The sequence below is a fragment of the Budorcas taxicolor genome, chromosome 16 (assembly GCF_023091745.1).
Source record: "Budorcas taxicolor isolate Tak-1 chromosome 16, Takin1.1, whole genome shotgun sequence".
Classification (NCBI taxonomy): domain Eukaryota; kingdom Metazoa; phylum Chordata; class Mammalia; order Artiodactyla; family Bovidae; genus Budorcas; species Budorcas taxicolor.
This window is the reverse complement of record NC_068925.1, coordinates 52,954,961-52,976,292: the sequence shown is the minus strand read 5'-3', so window position 1 is coordinate 52,976,292 and position 21,332 is coordinate 52,954,961. Positions and strand designations below refer to the sequence as shown.

The 21,332-nt window shown below is 50.2% G+C and overlaps 1 protein-coding gene across 1 annotated transcript in view; it reads left to right on the top strand.

Annotated features, from left to right (window-relative positions):
* The window catches only part of FHAD1 (forkhead associated phosphopeptide binding domain 1), a 154,960-nt gene that overhangs the window by 113,732 nt on the left and 19,896 nt on the right, over nt 1-21,332 (top strand). Inside the window, exons 18-25 of the mRNA XM_052654095.1 lie at nt 571-678; nt 4,243-4,350; nt 9,429-9,602; nt 11,425-11,650; nt 13,621-13,705; nt 16,358-16,464; nt 18,176-18,335; nt 19,686-19,818. Of these exons, the coding sequence (XP_052510055.1) occupies nt 571-678; nt 4,243-4,350; nt 9,429-9,602; nt 11,425-11,650; nt 13,621-13,705; nt 16,358-16,464; nt 18,176-18,335; nt 19,686-19,818 (1,101 nt within the window). The remainder of the gene's footprint in view (nt 1-570; nt 679-4,242; nt 4,351-9,428; nt 9,603-11,424; nt 11,651-13,620; nt 13,706-16,357; nt 16,465-18,175; nt 18,336-19,685; nt 19,819-21,332) is intronic.

Genomic DNA, 21,332 nt, shown 5'->3' with positions numbered 1-21,332 from the left:
CTAACCACAGCCCTCCCATCCTCTCAAAGCTTCCCTTGTGAGGTTGGTCCCCTCCCCTTCCAGAAATGTGTATGTGTGGCTCATTAATTCAATACACTGCCCTCCTTTAGAAACCTGATTCTATTTCAGAGATTTATTTCAATAATGGGAAATTCCATTATTAATGAGATTCTTCTTCTTATCAGAGAGGCTGCCTGGCACGATGGTAAGAACTCAGACTCCGTAATAAGACAGGCTTGGTCGCCTTTCCTCACTGGCTCCCTGCCGGGGCCTCTGCACACAAACAGTATACAGGGCTCAGTCCTGGCCTCTCCACTAACAAACTGCAGGACCCCTGGGTCCTCAGGAACTTTCCACTCTTTAGGTTCCCCACCTGTAAAATGGGGTCACAACTTCTCTGTGGATGAGGATGATATGAGAATAAACTAGGTGAGAAGCACTGGCCTTGGGCCCTGGCACATAAGACCAGCCCCCAGCATTTGAGCTACTGTCATTATTGGTATCATGCTTACTAGCAATTTCCCCCGCTAAATGTGCAGGCAACCAAAAAGACCGGTCATTGATTTTCAGGTTTTGGAGAGCGGTATGGCCCATGAGAAAAGAAAAGCAAAGGAAGCCTTAGAGGCAGAAAAGAGGAAAGTGCAAGATCTGGAGAACCACTTAACACAGCAGAAGGAGGTATGGGGAGCAGAGAGAGAGGACGTGGGTGGTGGCAGCCGAAAGCCCTTGGAAGCAGCTTCAGGACCAGATGCGAGACTGTGTTTTGGTGCCCGGCTGTAGAGCAGGTGGTAAAGCAAGCTGATGGGGAGCAGTGCCGCTGATGAGAGCTGCAATGTCACATCACAGGGCTCACCAGCTGTATGACCCTAGGGCAGACCGCCTCACCTCCTGGACCAGCTTCATCATCCATAACATGGGGAGGCTAACTACCCCTGCCTCATGAGATTAAACCAGTTAGTGTTTTTCGGGGCTTCCCAAGTGGCGATAAAGACTTGGGTTCAACCCCTGGGTCAGGAATATCCCCTGAAGAAGGGCATGGCAATCCACTCCAGTATTCTTGCCTGGAGAATCCCCTGGACAGAGGAGGCTGGTGGGCTACAGTCCATGGAATCGCAAAGAGGTGGACACGACTGAAACGACTTAGTGCACACAGCACAGTGTATATTAAGTACTTAGACCTGCCCTCACCCACAGAGGACCATCTCCATAAGTCCTGCTGGTCAACTGCCCGGGGAGGAGAGATGCCCTCCAGGGGAGACCCCTGGTTGGAGTCTGGGTCAGTCCTTCAGCCAGCATCCTCTTCCTCCTCATCACTGAAAGGTATTTCAGCATGGGCACAGCAGAACAACACCCTCCTAGCTCCAGCCTCCTAGTTTCAGAGACTCCCGAGTAGACCTTCCCTGGGCTGATGGTCAGGTGCAGAGACAAACGTTGCCGAGGAAGATGGAGTAGACAGGCACATAACCAGCTCACACGGCAGTCACATCGAATAAGTGCCAGGGGTCAGTGCCTTCTGGAACAAATGAGAAGTACACCCTGGAGGAGAGTGATGTGGGAGGGAGGAGGGGAGTCCAAGCACCAGGCCGGGGCAGAGCTGGCCCGGGAACTGGGCTCACCAGCCTCACCTGCATGGAGCCACCACGAAGGCAGACCCCCAAGGCCGAGAGGAGAGATGAATGCCCAAGCCGCACCCTGAAAGTCAAACGGGCTCCCTGGAACCAGGAGGCCAGGTGGCAGTGCCCTTAGTGACCTGTGGTGGCATCTCTAGGAGCTGGGCTCCAGGGAGTGCAAAGAGACACGTGCCAGCCCCGTGTAACATCCAGAAACAGTGGGCAACTCGGTGAATTGTTTGATGCAGTTGTGTTCATCCATCTGCAAATATTTATGGAGTACCCGCCGTGTGCCAGGCCCTACTGGGTGTCAGGATACTGCAGAGCACTAGAGGGCCACGGCCGTGCCCTCGTGGGCCCGCCACTCTAGGACGGAGGGCAGACAGCCATGTAAACAAACGCCCTGGTGACCCCAGAGCCACAGGCTGTACAAAACCAGCATGAGTTAGAGAGTGGCCCACAGGCAGGGAGGGCCTCTCATATTTGGTGACATTGAGTGAGACCTGGAGGGCAGAGGAGCACTACAGTGACATCTGCGGGAAGAGGATGCCCCAGCTCAGGGGTCCCAAGTGCAAAGGAGGGCGCCTGAGTTAGCCAGGGGGGTGGCGGCAGGGCGGGAAGAATGAAATCACCCTGGAACAAGATGGAAACCAAAGCGGAGGGATCCGGGCAAGAAAGCCAAAGGAAGCCGCAGAGTCGGGGGCAGAGTGAGGCATGGCAGGAGAGCTGTGTGGGCCAAATGAGTTGACTCCAGTTCCAGTTGCGGCTCTGCCCTAACACGTTGTGTGACCCTGGGCAAGCCCCTCTCTGTGCCCTCATCTGTAACGTGGGTGTAGTGACAGAGATTTGTTGCGAGGAGTCAGTGCATTCATTGTGAAACACCTGCCCAGGTGAGCTCAGAGTCCAGATTGAGTGGGGAGGATGGTGTGCATGGCGGGGTATGGGGGTGGGACAGTCAAGCAAAGACCTTGGCAGGGAAGTGAGGTCAGAGTCCACACGGGGCGAGGGAGCACCGACACAAAGCAAGCCTTATTAAGGGATAGAACCCAGACCGTGGTCAGTGGCATCCCCCAGGCATCCCTTATCCAGGTGGGCTAAGGGCGGAGTTTTATAGCATGCGCCCCTGCTGAGCAGGGTGGCAGACTCTGTGCCAGCCTACGTATGAACACGCAGGTGCATCTCCTGCCTCCAGGTAGGGTGGGGCTTCAATCAGGAGGACAGCTCAGGCAAGATCCAGACATCAGGTGGCAGAATGGCTAGGGTGGGGCACTGGCATCTGAACTGGCACCCAGTGGTGCAACCTTGGCCCATTACTCATCCTCGCACTGCCTCATTTACAGCCTCCTTACCTGCAAAATGGAAGGCAGATGCCGCCTGGGGGGTTGCGTTCACTACACGGTGTAGGCACTCAAGTGCAGTGTTTACAGAGCAGGTAGCCTTGTCATCATCATTTTCATTTGTAATTTTCCAAGCAGCACAGAATAAGAGAAGGGAGCACGCCCTCCCACGGAGCATGCGGTGGCCTCTTACATCAGGCAGGACGCAGCCTGGCAGGGTGGGGACTGGATGGTCTCAGGCAGACTTGGCAGTGAGAAAATGCCAAGCCCATGCAGGGAGGAGAGTCAAAGCCCAGGTGCAGCGGCGAGGCCTGTGTGCAGCGCAGGGCAGTAGGGATGGAGGCCAAGGGCGTGATGCTAGAACCACAGGGTTGTTGGGGAGATCATCTGTTCTCCAGGACCACCCATCCCCAAAGCATAGCGGTTTTCAATAGTTTTCCTTTTTTACCCAATAATGCACATTCAGTAAAGAAAATTTAGAAGATCCAGACCAGTGAAAAGAAGAAAATATAAATGACCATAATCTCAATTCCCCCAAAATAGCCATTATTTACATTCTCATACATATCTTTCCAGTCTTTTGTGTATGCATAGATAAATTATTTATTTCATTAAAATATTCTTGTGAACATTATATTTATGTGGGAGGCATCACTCCAAGAGTTTCAACAGCTGCAAATAGTTTCTTGACCCCACTCTGGCTGTGTCCCTCCTGGGGCTTGTGTAGGTGAGGCTGGGTTCCAGTCCCCTCCCCATCTCAGGATATGGGGTAAATGTTCTCTGCAGCAAACTGTCCTAGACTTCTGTTTTTAGACCCAAGCCTTCGTAGGTTGGAGAAAGACCGCCAGTGTCCTTTGAAGCCGTAGACATCAGGTCTACTGGGTCAGGAGGCATCCCCCTACCCCCACCCCTGCCCTTGGCCTCACTTGCCCCACCTCCCAAGAAGTGAGGTACCAACAAGGGACCACACTGGTGCCACCGTCTGTCTGTTTAGTAGTTTAGTCAGTGGCTCAGTGTCAAACGCCTTGACCTGAGCACTCACCAGCCTGTCACTTCCTGCACACCAGCCTAGAAACTCTGAATGACAAATAACTCTCTCTGCTGAGGACATACCTAACCACAGCTTGACTTCCGGTCCTCACGTCTCTCTCCGACGGGCATCCTCTTCCTTGAGCTCTAGCTCCCCAGCCCTGACTCACTGGTATCAACTATTACTAATGCTAGCTTTCCCCTTGGGTGTTACTTCCCTTCCTTTCTCATGCACACACCCTCAAAAGGCTATTGTTGACTTCCAGATTTCCGAGAGCAGCATCGCCTATGAGAAAAACAAAGCAAAGGAGGCCATAGAGAAGGAAAAGAAAAAGGTCCAAGATCTGGAGAACCGCATAACCAAGCATAAGGAGGTATGCCTCTCTAAGAGGAAAGAGGAGCAGGTGTGACTAAGTGCCGGGCTCTGGGGGCAGGCGGCCTGGTTCAAATCCCACCCCTGCCGCCATCGGGCTGTGGGACATTAGACACAGTTAGCACCTCTGTGCCTTGCTTTTCCCACTTATGAAATACAGATGATCCAATAGATCACCCTCGTGGAGCTGGGAGACTTGACATCTAACACACACAGAGACAAGTGTGTCTAACACACGCCTGACACGCAGTGAATGCTGTGTGTATTGGCTGCTTTTTTTTATTATTGTCATTACTACTGGCTCACAGCCACAAAGTGGAGGGGCAGAGTCTGAACCCAGGACCATCTGATGCCAGGACCCCCTCATCCTCACCGCTCCTCTCTCTGTCCTTAAGCTTGCTGTGGGTTCAGCTGCCTGGGGTCAATGTCCGACTGCCTTGATGCTGTTTCTCCACCAGAACCTGTCACCTTCGCTATCAGCACCTTCATCATCAAACCACATTTGCGATTCTCACTGGGAGTAGGAGACGCAGCAGGGGCTGAAGTTGTTACCCAGGACCTTGTCTTAGGCATCTCCAAGCTGGAGGACTGAATTCCACCCTCCTGGGTCCCAGCAGTACAAAGGGTGCACACACACACGCACACATACACAGACACACAGAGATACAGGTCAATATCTCAAAAGTCATGGCAAGTGATAAACAGACAACCTGACAATAATGAGTTGGATTCAAATACAGGCAAATACAATTTCAAAGGATTGCCAAGATCAAATGGGACCAAACAAGTCTTTAAGTCTATTCACATCAATCTTAGATTATTTTCTTTGAAGGACGTTTCCCTAACATTAATATGCATAGAATCACTGTGGGGGATGGGGGTAATTTTAAATGCCCAATCCCTGGACTTTAGCCCCAGAGATTCTGATTCACTCTCTATAGAGTGGACTCAGGAATCTGTACTTTTAACAGCAGTCCAAGGGGTCCTGGTGCTCTTGGAACAACACTGCTCAAGGTGCCAGTAAACCATGTCTGGATTACCTATCCCTGCTTCCCTGGTAGCTCAGACGGTAAAGCGTCTGCCTACAATGCGGGAGACCTGAGTTTGATCCCTGGGTCGGGAAGATCCCCTGGAGAAGGAAATGGCAACCCATTCCAGTACTCTTGCCTGGAAAATCCCATGGACTGAGGAGCCTGGTGGGCTACAGTCCATGGGGTCGCAAAGAGTCGGACACAACTGAGCGACTTCACTTCACATGGGCTTCCCAGGTGGCATAGTGGTAGAGAGTCTGCCTGCAGTGCAAGAGACCAAGGTTCAGTCCCTGGGTTGGGAAGATCCCCTGGAAGAGGGCACAGCTACCCATTCCAGTATTCTTGCCTGGAAAATTCCATGGACAGAGGAGACTGGCGGGGCTACAGTCCATGGGGTTACAAAGAGTCGGACACGACTGAGCACGCACGTGCATGCATGCACACCCTAGCACCACTTTAAGAGGGGCCTTTGCCAATTGGAGCATGTCCAGAGGATGAGCTGGGTGAAATGATGTGAGAGTTGTCAGCTCTGGGCTGATGCACATGTGCAGGACTCCTTGTGGGCAGGTGGGCGCTGCCTAAGAAGGAGCCCAAGAGAGGCCACCTCTCCATGCAGCCTTGTTTCCCCAATGATTCACATGACTCCTCCATAAAATACTTCAGTTAGGGGTAGGAGAAAAGGAGGAATTAGAATTTTAAAGTAGATTATTTGGGGCAGAAAATGGATTAGGGATGAGATTAATGCAAACAACAAAAAAAAGTGTATCACAAAATCAATGAATGGGTCACAGTTTTTATTAGCACAGTGAAAGCGAACACCCGGTGGCTGTGAAGTTCACTAGACAAAATGGACCAAGTGCTCCTGGAAATTAGACCATTCTGGGTATTCAACCCGGAGAACATCTGTCCTCAGGGTCATGACAGAGGAGACTCTAACGCAACCAACAGTGTCGTCAACAGCAGCCTTAGAGAAAACGACAGTGACATCAGAGGGCAAGCTCTTGCGACAGCCCTGCAGGCAGGCTGACAGCATCACATCAGGGGCTAAGAAATGGGACTCCACCCCAGGGATTCCCCACTCACCAGGATAGACCAAGGAAGTTCAGGGTCAAAGACCCAGTCAGACATAGAGAGGCTTATTTGCATGCCGTTTTACTTGCACACACAGGAGAGCATTTGAAAAACTGATTTCATCTCTACAGGTGAAAATAGGATTTATATGAGAAAAAGAGGAGAGAGGAGAGAAAAATAAATTCAGACCTGCTGGAACCCTGAACTTGAGTAAGCTGCTGAGTAGCTGGCAAGGAGCAAAGATGCCAGGCAGCGTGCTCTGCCCTGAGGCAACTTCATGGCCCATCAAAAAAGCCATCTCAGTTCTTTGTGGATTCCGCGGGACAGCTGGAGTGCTTCCGCTTTGTGCTGTGCCTGCCACTGACCCCCAGGGAGCGCCTCCTCAGGCCAGGTCCGCACACTGTCTGCACTGGGACTTCTCAACAGTAACGACCACATCACGACCCCAAATAAGAACAGACAGAGTTCAGTGGTGGTACGGAGAGAATGAAGCTTCTCCCAGGCGAGGCTCACAGGCATCACATGATGAGAACCATGCTCTGTTGTTTTTTTTTTTTAAAAAAAAAAAAAAAAAAAAAACACAAAAAAAAATCAGTTTCATTTCCCAGTTATAAAATGAGCACCTGGGATCTCCCTGCGGTCCAGTGGTTAAGACTCCACGTTTCCAATGCAGGGTGCGTGGGTTCAATCCCTGGTGGAGGAACTAAGCTTACTCAAGTTCAGGGTTCCAGCAGGTCTGAATTTATTTTTCTCTCCTCTCTCCTCTTTTTCTCATATAAATCCTATTTTCACCTGTAGAGATGAAATCAGTTTTTCAAATGCTCTCCTGTGTGTGCAAGTAAAACGGCATGCAAATAAGCCTCTCTATGTCTGACTGGGTCTTTAACCTTGAACTTCTTTGTTCTATACTGGTGAATGGAGAGTCCCTGGGGTGGACTCCCACATATCATGTGGCACAGCCAAAACATTAAGAATAAATTAAAAAAATAAAAGGAGTAACTGCTCTAGAAATTTTTAGAAGTATGGAAAAATCCAGGAGTCCACCGAGCAGAGTTAACAGTAATGAAATTATTTTATTTTTTCTTTTGGCCGTGCTATGCAGTGTGTGGGATGGTAGTTCCCTGACCAGGAATTGAACCCATGCTCCCTGTATTGAAAGCACAGATTCTTAACTGATGGACCGAAGAAGTCCACTGATGACATTTTGATGTGATTCCTTCCAGACCAGCTTTATGATGATCACTATGACAGACATGGACAAATACCGATTTGTTACAGAGTTATTTACACTGTTACACTGTGCACGCTGCATTTTGACTTAATATATTACAAGTATGTCCACATATCATTGAATTTTCTTCTACAACACGCCAGTAAAGGATGACCTGGGTTTGCACTGTGTTGGGTGAACCTTGATTCATTTACCCTTGGGCACGGGGGTGTCTCTCTCTTTTCAGTGAAGTGAAAAGCTGCTTGGCTGAGCAGCTCTGTGTCAGGGGCTTTGTGCACGTGTGGGGTTATGTCCTTAGGATACATCTCCAAAAGTGGAATCAGTGGGTCATGGGATATGAACATTTTTAGGCTCGTGAAACAGGTTCCCAAGTGACCCTCTCAGAAAGGTCACACCAGTTTTCACTGCCACCAACAGAGTCTGGGAATGCCGAGCACTGCACCGCGAGAATATGTTTTGCGCTGTGCTGTGCTTGGTCATTCAGTCATTTCCGACCCTTTTCCACCCCATGGACTATAGCCTGCCAGGCTCCTCTGTCCACGGAGATTCTCAGGCACGAATACTGGAGTAGGTTGCCATGTCCTCCTCCAGGGGATCTGTCCAACTAAGGGATCGAACCCAGGTCTCCCGCATTGCAGGCAGATTCTTTACCATCTGAGCCACTAAGGAAGCCCGAATATGTTTCACGTAGGATTAAATAATGTTCATGAATAGGTTATACACAGTATGATTCTGACTATGTGACATTCTAGAAAAGGCGAAACTAGGGCAATAATAAAAAGATCAGGGATTGGTAAGGGGTGGGAGGATGATGAATAGATGGAGCACATAGGGTTTTTAGGGCAGGGAAACTATTCTGTGTGATTCCATAATGGTGGATACATGTTATCATACATTTGTCCAAATCCATAGAGTGTACACCACCGAGCTGAACCCTCATGTAAACTATGAGCTTTAGGTGCTAATGATGTGTCAATGTAGGTTCATCAGTTATCACAAATGAGATGATCCGATGAGGGATGTTGATGGTAGGAGAGGCTGTGCCTGTGGCGGGGGTGGGAGTTAAAGGAAAACTTTCTGAATTTTCTGCTCAGTTTTACTGTGAACCTAAAACCGCTCTAAAAAGTAAAGTCAAATAAATAGATGAAGTCCATCCATCCGCAGCACAGTGCCTGTGACAAAGCCCACTTTCTGCACTATTTGGGGAGGGACTCAAGAAAGAGAGTAGGATTTTGACAAAGATGGAAAGAATGGGTCCCAGGAGAAGGTAGAAGATGTTGGGGACACGGCGACTGGAGTCTAACCTCCCAGGGTCCCCAGGGGAGGTCATCCCAGGGCCTAAGTCACAGAGTAAGTTGGAGGAATGTCCTGAACACAGGTCCTATGACTCAGGGGTGAAGAACTCGGTGCATTTATCCTGGAAGACAGATTTATGGAGAGAGATGACAGCCTTCTCAAATATTTAAAGGGCTGTCTCATAAGAGAGAAATAAAACTTGTTCAATGAGCTCCAGGTGACAGAACTGAGCTCAGGGGCCAGAAATCTCAAGGAGGTAGATCTCAGCTGAATTTGAGTTCTGCAGTAATTGGAACCTTCCAGAGAAAGCATGGACTTTGGACTTTAAAAGGATCGACAGAACAATAACAGAACAGAGGTCCCCTCCTCTCTGAAAACAGGGGAAGGGGGAGCCTGGGGTAAATATTTACACCTGAATTTCTGTTCGTTTGATGTTTGCTGTTTGTCTAGGAAATGGATTTAAAAATGCAAAAAGAAGATATTTTAAATAATAAATTAAATGATACACTGGCCATGCTAGAAAAGGCTCAGAAAACAAAGATGGCTGAAAGTCTGAAAGCAGAGAACCTCACCATGAAATTAAATGAAACATTAGCTGAACTGGAAACTGCCAAGACGAAAATGGTAAGTCAGTGCCTTCCAGGGACGGGAGAATTTTCCCTTCAACACAAGATCACGATGCCATGTGTAGTTTAGACCAGGGGTTCTCAGCCTCCATACTGGTGATGTTCTGGGTGGGTAACTGTCATGGAGGGTGGCGGGGGGGCTGTCCTGTGCATTTTAGGATGTGCAGCAGCACCCACTGAGCTCCACCCAGAAGATGCCAGTGGCACCCTACCCCAGGTGTGACAACCAGAAATGTCTTCTGACTTTGCCAAATCTCCCCCAGTGGGGAGGGGAGGGTGAGGGGAATCACCCCCTGTTGAGAAGCATTAATTTAGTATGAACGGTAGACAGAAGCTATGACACCGTCTCTCCAGGGCCTTCTAAGATGATGAAATTCAGGCTTCTCCCAGGATCATACTGAGAATTTAGGGGCCAGTGATGATTCCATAGAATTTAAGATAGTACTTTTCAATTTTAGCTTGACATTCAAGGTCCTTCACCATCAGGACTCAATATTGCAATGACCTGTCATTCATACATTTAACCAACAGGTCTGTGGACAGTGACGTAATAAGGACTGACCTGGCAGAGAGAAGTCGAGAGGGACTGGGCTTAGAGACAGCAGCTCAGGGGTGTGACATGTGGTGGCCATTCCCAAGGTCCTGAGTCACAGGACCTGGACACTTGGGGTAGCAGAGGAGTAGAGGAAAGGAGTTGCTATGGAGGGAGTTACCAGAAATGGCAGGATTTGTTAACTGATTGACAGAACAGGAGTCCTGAGGAGAGGGAGGAGCCAAGGAGGTGGGCGGGCTTCCAGCCAGGGCACCATGGATGGGGGTGGTGATGGTACATGGAGTTGCTGGAAAGATAGAGGTTGGGCTTGGGGATGAGGGCAGGTCTCTTGTGGGAGAAAGACTGTCTCCTGGAGAAGATAAAGCATTCAGACTGAACTGAGGGTAGGGATATCAAAGTTCAAAAGTTGCCCAAACTTTTGGTGGCACGTTAGATTTGGGGCAGGAAGTGAGACATGAAGACTAAAGTTGGAAGAGAGCCTCAGTGGAGTGACAGTTGAAGGAGGGGCTGTGTGTGAGCATCTGGGGCAGAAAATTTCTGCATCCAGAGGAGATCAGAGGCCCATCGTGTTAACAGGGAATGGAGAGCGAGAGGATGACATCATCCTGAGAGCAGGAGAATGATGTCATCCAGGTGGCAGGAGAATGACCTCATCCTGAGAGCAGAGGGAGGAGTGGGGGGAGCGGGAGGGGCACAAGGATGAGGCACTGAGACTCAGGTGTGCAGAGCAGCTGCAAGCAGGGAGGGTGGTCATGGGAAGGGGTGTGACTCACACCATCAGGAGGCCACCGGTAACTTGTTTTTAAGAAATACAAATTTATTCACTTTTTTCTTATAAAGTTGTTCACTCATTAACTCAACCAGTACTTATTGAGCATCTGGGTCTAGATGCTGTGGCAGGGATCTGGGCTCTGATGCTGTGGGCATATGGGTAAATAAGAAAGGGTAAGTTTCTGCCCTCATGGAGTTTCCGTTCTAGTGGGAGCGAGAAATAAAGACATGAGATGGTTCATATGGTAATAAGTGCCTCAGGATGATGTCTCCTTTAGATAGGCAGTCCAGGAGGGCCTCTCAGAGGAGGTGATGGAATCAGCCTTGTGAGGAGCTGGGGAGGAGTGTATGGGCAGAGGGAACCGCACGTGCAAAGGTCCTGGGGCAGGCAGAGCTCAGTGCCAGTGGGTGCAGAGGGGCCGTGCTGTTGTGTTGTTCCTGTTCTCGTCATCTTACCCAGCTCCCAAGATCACGTGAACCATGTCTGTTTCCCCAGATCATGATGGAGGAGCGGATGCAGCTGCAGCAGCACACAGTAATGGCCCTCCAAGAGGAGCAGGAATCACAGAAGCACGAATTTGAAAACCAAATCATGGAATACAAGGAACAAATCAAGCAGCACTCCCAGACGATCGTGAGCCTCGAGGAAAGACTCCAGAAGGTGACCGAACACCACAGAAAGATAGAAGGAGAGATCGCCACGCTGAAGGACAATGACCCAGGTCGGTCCAAAGAGATGCCGAGGGAACCCTAGTGTTCATGGTGGGTTCCGATGACCCTGTGGGTCCCTCCAGGCTGATGGACAAGAAGAAGTCTGCATCTCATTTTAAAAGCCCCTCTATTGTCTGGAGGCCCCTGTCCTTGTCTCACTGCAAGGTTAGGTGCCCTCCAGGCCCAGGTTCAGCAGAAGTAACACGATGAAGAGAGACAGGCTTTGTGCTGAGCCAGTCAGCCAAGGAGCAGCACAGGCTGCCGGGGCTGTGAGGGGTGTCAGGACACACGACGGGAACCGTCCTTTCCCCATGGAAGCATCCCGGGCAGGGGCCTTTCAAAGGTGTCTCTCTGCCATCAGCAATTTGCGGCTCTGTCTAATGCTTTTTCACAACCAGCTGGGGTTTATCTCTTAAAAAAAAAAAAAAGCCTGGAGAAAGAACTCAGAGTTGTGAGCGCTTATTTGCCCTGAATGACCAAGGGTAACAGATAAAACTAAAGACAGTGAGCTCTTGGAGAAGAGTTCTGGAAGTAGAGTCTTGGCCTAGGGTTTCTCATCCTGAGCCTTAATATTGCCACGTGGGCTAGATCGGCTTCCCTGGTGGCTCAACAGTAAGGAATCCGCCTGCCAATGCAGGAGACGTGGGTTCAGTGCCTGAATCGGGAATATCCCCTGCAGAAGGACCTGGCAACCCACTCCAGTATTCTTGCCTGGGAAGTCCCATGGACAGAGGAGCCTGGAGGGCTACAGTCCCCGGGGTCGCAAAGAGTGGGACACAACTGAGCGACTGAGCATGCGCGTGGAATGGGGCGCCCTTTGTTGGGGACATTCCTGTGCACTTAGGGTGTTGAGCAGTGTCCCTGGCCTCTACCCACTGCATGCCCACCTCCCACTCCAGTGCAACAGCCAAAAATGTCTCCAGACATGGCTAAACGTCCCCGTATGGGTAAACTCACTCCTGTTTGAGAACCATGGTCCTAGTCTCAAGCCAGCTGACAAGCTGTCAGGACTCACCTCGTGGATACGTTCATTCAGCACGCTTAGCTGAGCAGCTCTTGTGTCCTGAGCTCATTCTAGACACTGGGGGTTCAGCTGTGGACCATCAGGCAGCATCCCTACAGTTTGCCAGGTCACTGCCCTGACAGGGGACCTGGCATGAACAGGGCACCACGTCAAGAGCAGAGGACAGGACTTAGTTCCCAGCCCAGGTCCAAGTTAGAGGGAGAGTGTTCCAGCTGGGACACTTCTTTGTCACCCCAGACTTAGATCTATGCCTGCCATCAAGCAGATGTTCCATAAGCATCTGTTGAACAAATAAACGAGCGAATGAACTGAGGATGGGGGCAGTGGCGGAAACTGGAAGGCAGTGGGCTGAAGAGTAACTGGGAGGTGAGCACAGGATGAGACTCTTATCTGAGCGGACAGCAGGAAATGGGGCAGGAGGTGCGACCCGGGGAGGGGTTAAGGCTCTGCCTCTCACCCCTTAACCAAGTGGTTACCAGCAGGTCCCAGCAATGCTGTGCTCACTTCCTCAGCTGTCAGTGGTATCAGTGGGTGTTAATCGCTTCAGTTGTGTCCGACTGTTTATGACTCTATGGATTGTAGCCCACCAGGCTCCTCCGTCCATGGGATTCTTCAGGCAAGAATACTGGAGTGGGTTGCCATTTCCTCCTCCAGGGGATCTTCCCAACCCAGGGATCAAACCCATGTCTCTTGCATTGGCAGGCGGATTCTTTACCACTGAGCTACCTGGGAAGCACCACCACCTCAGAGAGTAGCTGGAAAGATATCACGAGCTCATGCATGGGGGAAGGGCAGTCTGTGACACAGAACACATGGTGTTTCTCAATAGGTGGAGAGGGCTGGGGGCGGAGGGAAGGATTGTCAGTTGGGAAGGTTTGCTCTGTTGATAAGCAAAGGGGAAGGAAAATATCTCTTGCCTGAGGACTGTGATGACGCTCACGTGTCCCTCTGATTCAGCCCAGGAGGGGGACGCACAGCCAGACCCCGCAGCAGCACCTCTAGGGGAGAGCAGCTCCAAAGATGCAATGTGCGACCACCTGATGTGAGTACTGGATGGGACTCCTGCTTCTGGTCACATTGTCAGAATCTGACAGGAGTTGAGTCTGTGCCGTCCTTGCTGCTGGTTGAGTTTCTCAGTCCCTTTAGTAAGTCAGGCTGGTGTCTTGGAAAGATCTGGGTAGATCTAAGTTCAAATCCTAAACTCAGCACTCTCCAGGTATGTAGCCCTGGGCAGCTCACATCCCCTCCTGTTCCTCAGCACCCCCGGCTTGTGAGATAAGGAGGCACATGAATGCCAGCTAATGCTACTGCTTAGCTATTTTCCCCAAAGACCTGCCCGAGGCAAGCCTATTTTGGGGTTTCAAAACAGTGGAAACCGCGTGGTGGAATGGGATCCCGCAGAGGGTTAAAAGTTGAGAGGTTAGACTAAACGACCTTGAAGATCCCTCCCAACCCAAAGGTCCATACCTGGAGCCTCAAAGAAATGAAGTGATATCACTCAGTTGTGTCCAACTCTGTGTGACCCCATGGACTGCAGCCCACCAGGCTCCTCTGTCCATGGAATTCTCCAAGCAAGAATACTGGAGTGGGTAGCCATTCCCTTCTCCAGGAGATCTTCCCAGCCCTCAAAGAGCTGACAATTTCCAGAGAAACAAAACCCATGAATGGAAAAGATCCTGAAAGATATCTCCAAGCATCATACAAAGCAGAAGGTGGTAACATGATGCAGAGAAAGGATTCAGAAAGTTTCTCAAAGAAGGCAAGCCACCAGCCTGAGCCCTGCCCCAAATACCAATTACCAAAGTCTCACGTCACACAGGTTTTACCCCAAGAAGGCAATGATAGTCAGACTCTTAATCTCCACATTCTGAAAAGTTTGTCTCCTCCTGTAAAGTCCGTGTCTCCTCCTAAACTCTGTAAAGAAAACCGTAGCCATGACCTGGAAAAGAATCAGCATCAAGTTGTTCTCTGGTTCACTTCCTTAATGATGGACACACTCAACGCAGAGTCTCATCCTCAAGTTGGAAGAGTCATGGCCAAGGAGATTAGATAAACAGACAGACAGACAGACATGTATGTGTATGTGTGTGATCCATTCCAGTGATCGCCAGTCTTTTTTATTTCAATTTTCACATGCAGCCTGCAAGTATTTTGCTTTATTCCATAATAAACGCAGACACTGCCTTCAAAGGTCTATATAAGAGGAGGCTATAGTTCAAAAGACTATGAATACAAATGAAGTGACACTAATACCTGCCCAGAGACCCAGTCATGTCCAGCTCTTTGCGACCCCATGGACTATAGTCCATGGAATTCTCCAGGCCAGAATACTGGAGTGGGTAGCCTTTCCCTTCTCCAGGGATTTTCCCAACCCAGGGGTCAAACCCAGGTCTCCCACATTGCAGGTGGATTCTTTACCAGCTGAGGCACAAGGGAAGCCCAAGAATACTGGAGTGCATAGCCTAGCCCTTCTCCAGCAGATCTTCCCAACCCAGGAATCGAACCGGGGTCTCCTGCATTGCAGGCAGATCCAACCAGTCCATCCTAAAGGAAATCAGTCCTGAATATTCATTGGAAGGACTGATGCTGAAGCTGAAGCTCCAATACTTTGGCCACCAGATGCGAAGAACTGACTCGTTAGAAAAGACTCTGATGCTGGGAAAGATTGAAGGCAGGAGGAGAAGGGGACGACAGAGGATGAGATGGTTGGATGGCATCACCAATTCGATGGACATGAGTTTGAGTAAACTCCGGGAGTTGGTGATGGACAGGGAAGCCTGGCGTGCTGCAGTCCATGGGGTCGCAAAGAGTCAGACGTGACTGAGCAACTGAACTGAGAGACTCAATCTCTAAACCCCCTTTGCAGTGTTTCCTCCTGCCCCAACACACACATGCACATACACACACATGCCTGCACACACAAACCACACACACACAATATGCTTGTCTCAGGGCTGGGGTGTCTCATACCTGCTCCTAAGGCCCTCAAGGTCCCTCTCCTGCCATTACCCTGGGCCCCTCCCATGAAACATCACCTCCCAGTTAGCCACCTTGATCACTGTGATGCCAAGACACACTCTCTGGGGTGTAGGACCAAGGACCTGCCCTCATCCACCCTCTCTGTGTCCCCCGCTTAGTTCTCTGTGCCCTCGGAGCCCCTACATCCCCAAAGGGTCACTTGAACACCACCCACTCATGTGGCCCCTCTTCTCTCCATCAGGAATTAAAAGAAGCTGGTGAGAGCACAGAAGCCATACTGTCCTCTTCTCTCTTTTTCCTCATCCTCGAAGAATCCCTGAACCCACACACACAAAAATAGTCTTCCCTCTTCTTTGCACCAAAGATCGAAAGTCCACGAGAGCAATGGTTCCTGCTGACAGACGGTTGAGCAGGAAGAGCTGTCCTTTTGATTTTAGTTGTATTTCAGCCTCAGAGCAAACCCAGCCAGGATCCTTTGTTCTGTCTCCTCCAAGTATTTCTTTATAACGAAGGTACATCAAAACAGATTCTTGTTTTGAGAACTTTTCAAGAGTGTGCTTATCACCCTTGCTGGGGGTGGCATCATCCCCAGATTGGACCATCACTGATGGAGGATCACATTGCCTTTGCACTTTTCCCCTTCCAGGCACTGGAGCATTACCACAGAGATGGAGCTGAACTGACTTGGTCTGTTTTTTGTGTGTGTGAATTTCAGAGAGGATTTATTGACTGCTCAGAAGGAGATCCTGTCTCAGCAGGAGATCATCATGAGGTTAAGGAAGAACCTGACTGAAGCTCATAACCGAATGTCAGACCTGAGAGGTTTGTACACTTGCCCATGTTTCTCGATTTACCAACCCACTTTGAGAAAGGAAAGAAATGGGTCTTCGGGGTTGGAAAGCTGGGCATTTAAACCCCACCTCAACCTGCTGTCCTGGCCCATCACAGCACTTGTAACTCAGGATCACCAAAAGCTGCGGGTACTGAACTAATTTCATTTGATATGGGATCACAGGGAGCGTTCTCACATGGCTCCACACCTCTGAGTAGAAATGCAGCTTTCTTTTTCGGGAAGAATCTCTGTTGACCACAGAGGATTTGTCTGTAGGAGCAAAGGCTTGGAGGTCATTCGTGGGCCCCCTCGCTTGGCAGGCCAGCGAGTACAAGTCCTAGCGCCCACCAGCTTATGGACCTAGAGTAAGTGTACCCTAGGTCTCTCCTGCCTCTGATGCAAAAACACCTGCCACACATCTGCCTGTTGGGGCTCCTCCTGTCCCTCACATCGACATCAGGACCCACCTAGAGTAGGGGCAAGATAGCTCTGAGGTCTGTTCTCTTCCGGATGGGCACAAGTCTGGCTGAATATTCATACTTGGCTCCTCTTCTCCCCAGACTTATTTCTGCCTCCATTCTTCTTGCTTATTAGAGCTGCCTCTTCTTTCCCATCCCTAGCTTCCAATTAGCCAAAGGGCAGGAGTTGGGAGGTATAATTAGGTTTAGGAGGGGGTGGAGGAAGGGTGAAGAACATTCCTTTTATCTGGTCCCCACCTCAAGCCCTGTGCATCCCAGACCTTCAGTTGTTTTTACTCCCTGTGTCTGGACCAATTGATGTCCCCAGGACTTTCATAGCAGGATTTTTCAAAAAGGGATTTCCCCCTTCCAAGATATGAGAACTTGCGGCAGAAAGGCTAGAATCAGGAGGCATTGGACCCAGTTCTGGATCTGCTATTTATTAGATGGGTGACTTTAGACAAGTCCCTTGACCTCTGTAAACCTTGGTTTCTGCACCTGTGATGTGGGGCTGTTACTAGGAACTGCCTAGTAAGGTCGCTATGAAGATCCGAGACAATGTAGGGATCTTAGTTTGGATTTTCCCAGAAGCAGACCCCGAGACCAGAATTCCACTGCAGGTGGTTTATTTGAGAGATGATCCAAGGGAAAACAGCAATAGAAGGGAAGTGAGACAGGGAAGGGAAGAAAGCAGATAAAGAATTGCTGTGCTGTCTGTCATCAGGCACAGTAGGGGACAGAGCTTAATTCTTCCAGGGAGGGGGGATGCTGGGGAGCAATGTGGTCACAGCCCTCTGAGTGCCACCTGGACAGGGAGGGGGCTGGGCTGTGGGCTCCAGCCTGTCTCCACCGGGCCTCAGTTGGAGGCTGTTGCCTCTGGCAGATGCGTGAGCAGAGCTGTCTCCAGAGGGCTCAGAAGCCTTAGGCAAGCAGATGCAGAAGCAGGCTGCTGAAGGTGCCCTAAAATGCCACAGGCACACAGGCCCTGACAGCTGGGGCCAGGCGGGCGCCACACAGGCTGCCTCGTGGCGCCGGCGCTCATCGAAAGGTGATGCTGGTGGGCGGTTTCGTTGGTTTTTTCTTTTTTTTGCAAGCAGACCTCCTGGCCGTTACTGAAGCCCCCTGAGAATTCTTGCAGGGTGAACGGCCTCGTGGTTTTCGGAGGCCTGGCAGATCTGCTGTGGCCCTCCAGGAGACCCCAGGCAGGAGACCCCACCCCCAACAGCTTGCATGTACCCCCCAGGGGAACTGAACGAGAAGCAGAAGGTAGAACTGGAGCGGAACGTGGCGCTGGTCCAGCAACAAAGCAGTGAGCTGAGCGTGCTCAAGGACAAGATGGTGCAGATGACCAGCCTGGTGGATAAGAAGGACAAGGAGCTGGAGGTCCTCAAGCAGGCTCTCAGGTAGGTGGGAAGGCCTGCACAGCAGGTGTGGGGAGCCCAGGCATACCCAAGTGCCCAGGGAGCCTGGCATAGAGAAAGGAAGGGCTCAGTCAATGATGGTTAAAGAGTTGAATGAATGAGTAGATGAATGAATGAATGACATATGTTTCATTGCTTCACAACCTCATCATTTAAAACTTTGCTCAGTTCTGAGCACCTCAGAGATTCCTGCCCAATATTTCAGATAAGTCTCAGTTTAAATGCAGCTCCCTCCAGGAAATCCTCCTTTACTCACCCTCACCAAACATAGCCAAGGGCTCCTGCTCTGCCCAGGGTCCCTCAGCATGTCACCTGATCTAACACTTCTCACACAGCCAAGCTGCTCCCACCTGTTGAATTGTCTGCCTTCCCCATGAGGACCCCTTGTAGACCTTGCCTGCTACTGACTCCCCACCGTTCACACAATGCCTGGCATGTAAAGGAACTTGATAAACATTGACTGAACAAACGTGTAAACTAGAGGTCAGCTTAAACTAAGTAAATTGTTGTTGTTCTGCAGGTTTTATTTTGATATAAGATTAATGTTTTCCCCCAAGAAAGTTTGAATAAAATTGATTTCTCATGTATAACCCATAGCTTCATTTGCTTCATGGTTCATGGCCAAGGTGGATTCACATTGTGGTTAAAAGTACAGGCTCCAGGCCCAGGCTGCCTGGATTCAAAGCCAGGTGCCTTCATCTATAAGTTCCATGACCACAGGGAAATTGCCGTGTCTCTTTCCTGGTCTGTAAAATGGGGCAAGGAGAGGCCCTAGCTCATGGGACTGTTATGAGAAATAGAAGGGTTGACATACACCAGGTGTTAGAAATAGCAGACAGGCACTAAGCAAAGTTGCTCAGTCGTGTCAGACTGTTTGCAACCCTATGGACTGTAGCCCACCAGGCTCCTCGGTCCATGGAATTCTCCAGGCAAGAATACTGGAGTGGGTTGCCATTTCCTTCTCCAGGGGATCTTCCCGACCCAGGGATCGAACCCAGGTCTCCTGCACTGTAGGCAGACGCTTTACCATCTGAGCTACCAGGGAAGCCCAGACAGGCACTAAATGGCCCCCATAAAAGCCGCAGCAGGTATCCTGAAGACCAAGTGCAGGAGGCAAGAATGGAGAGGGGCCTGCCTCCCTGGTCACTAGCCAGCAAGCTCAATTATCTGGAGACCCTCAGGCAGGAGCTTGAAGGCTCCAAGATTTCAGCTCCCTGTAAACATGGAGTCCCTTTCCCACTTCTGCCTGTGAGTACAAAGGTAATTTATGATTCCCAAACCTTGTGCGGCCAGCCACCCTCCTGCTCAGTGACTCATCTCCTCTGCCCCCAGGGCCTCCCAAGAGAAACAGAAACTCCAGCTGCTCAAGGAGAAGGAACAGAAGCCCAGGAATGCAACCAACATGTGTGACATTTCGGTGCAGATAGAACCAGTCCACACCGATATTTTCTTGAGCAGCCAAGAGGTGAGCACCTGCTTCATCCCCGGGGGCATCTAGAAAGATAAACTAAGAAAGAGCCCAGTGGAGGCTTTCTTTGCTTTTGAAAACATCTTCATTCTAAGTTCCAAAAGCATGACTTGCTTATGTGAAATGTATAAAGTTACAATCAGCTGGGCACAGGTACCGTCAGCCCTCTTCCTCACAGAAACCACCACACCCTCATACAGTCAGCAGTTGAAGTTCAGGCTTGGAGCCCGTCTGCCTGGGTTCCGATCCTGGCTCCTCCACTCAGAAACCCTGCAACCTGGTACCAATTCCCTCATCTGGAAAGTGGGCATAATGCCAGCCACCCCATCATGGGATTGTTGAGAAACAAATTTAACTTACACACACAAACACGTACAAGCTTACCTATACATATATTTATTTGATAGAATTTTTTTCAAAATATAGTCTCAAACCATATTTATTCTGCAACTTATTTCTTTTTTCCCACATGATACTATTTCATGGGCATATTTTCAAGTAAACTTACGTGAAGATCTACCTCAGTCTTTTGTTTGTCCCAAGTTGGAAATTATATTTTTGAGGCAAACATACCAAATGATTTGGAAATTTTCATCCCCAAGGCCCAGTGTGTGGGCTGGGCGACAGTGGTAGGCACATGGGGTGGCACCCAACCTCCTGCTGTCAGACGGGGATGCCCACCCCCACCCTAAGGCAGCAGCTGCCACCACTGTCACAGTTCTGACAACTGTGACTCCCTGGCCCTGTGCTGGGGACTCGCAGGGCCATTTCCATTGAATTCCATCACGTCCCTTTTATCCAGCCAGTCGCCTGTTGATGGACATTTGTTTCTGCTTCCGCACGTTGCTGTAGTTAATATCTTTGTGAAAGGGAAAGCGTTAGTCGCTCAGTCGTGTTCAACTCTTCGAGACTCCATGGACTGTAGCCCATCAGGCTCCTCTGTTCATGGAATTCTCCAGGCAAGAATACTGGAGTGGGTTGCCATGCCCTCCTCCAGGGGATCTTCCAGACCCAGGGATCACACCCAGGTCTCCTGCATTGCAGGCAGATTTTTTACTGTCCGAGCCACCAGGGAAGCCCTTTGTAAGTATAGGTGTGATTCTGAGATATCCAGGGGATGTCCTAAATTAGGCCTGAAAGGGCTCAAATGCCAGGCCATTTATGCTCCGTGGCTGACTTGATGATCTCTGCCCAGAGGCCTTCGCACACCTGAAGTCCCAGCCAGGCAGCGCACAGGGCCACATCATTGATGGAGAACCATGCCTTCATCCCGTGGTCCTGTTCAGTGGCTCCCATCTGTCCCTGTGGCGGCCAGTGGTGCTCCCCATGATCCGTCGTTGGCTGACCGTGGGCATAGCACTTCCTCGAAGCCCTGGGTTTCCTGGAGTCCAGGGATCTCCTTTCTCCCTTCGCTTTATGAAACTAGAGACCAGGGCGTTTCAGTAGTGCACTTTGGACTTTCTCTTGGAAACAGGGCCAAATGTCTCGGCTTGCCTGCCTGCTTCCTCAAA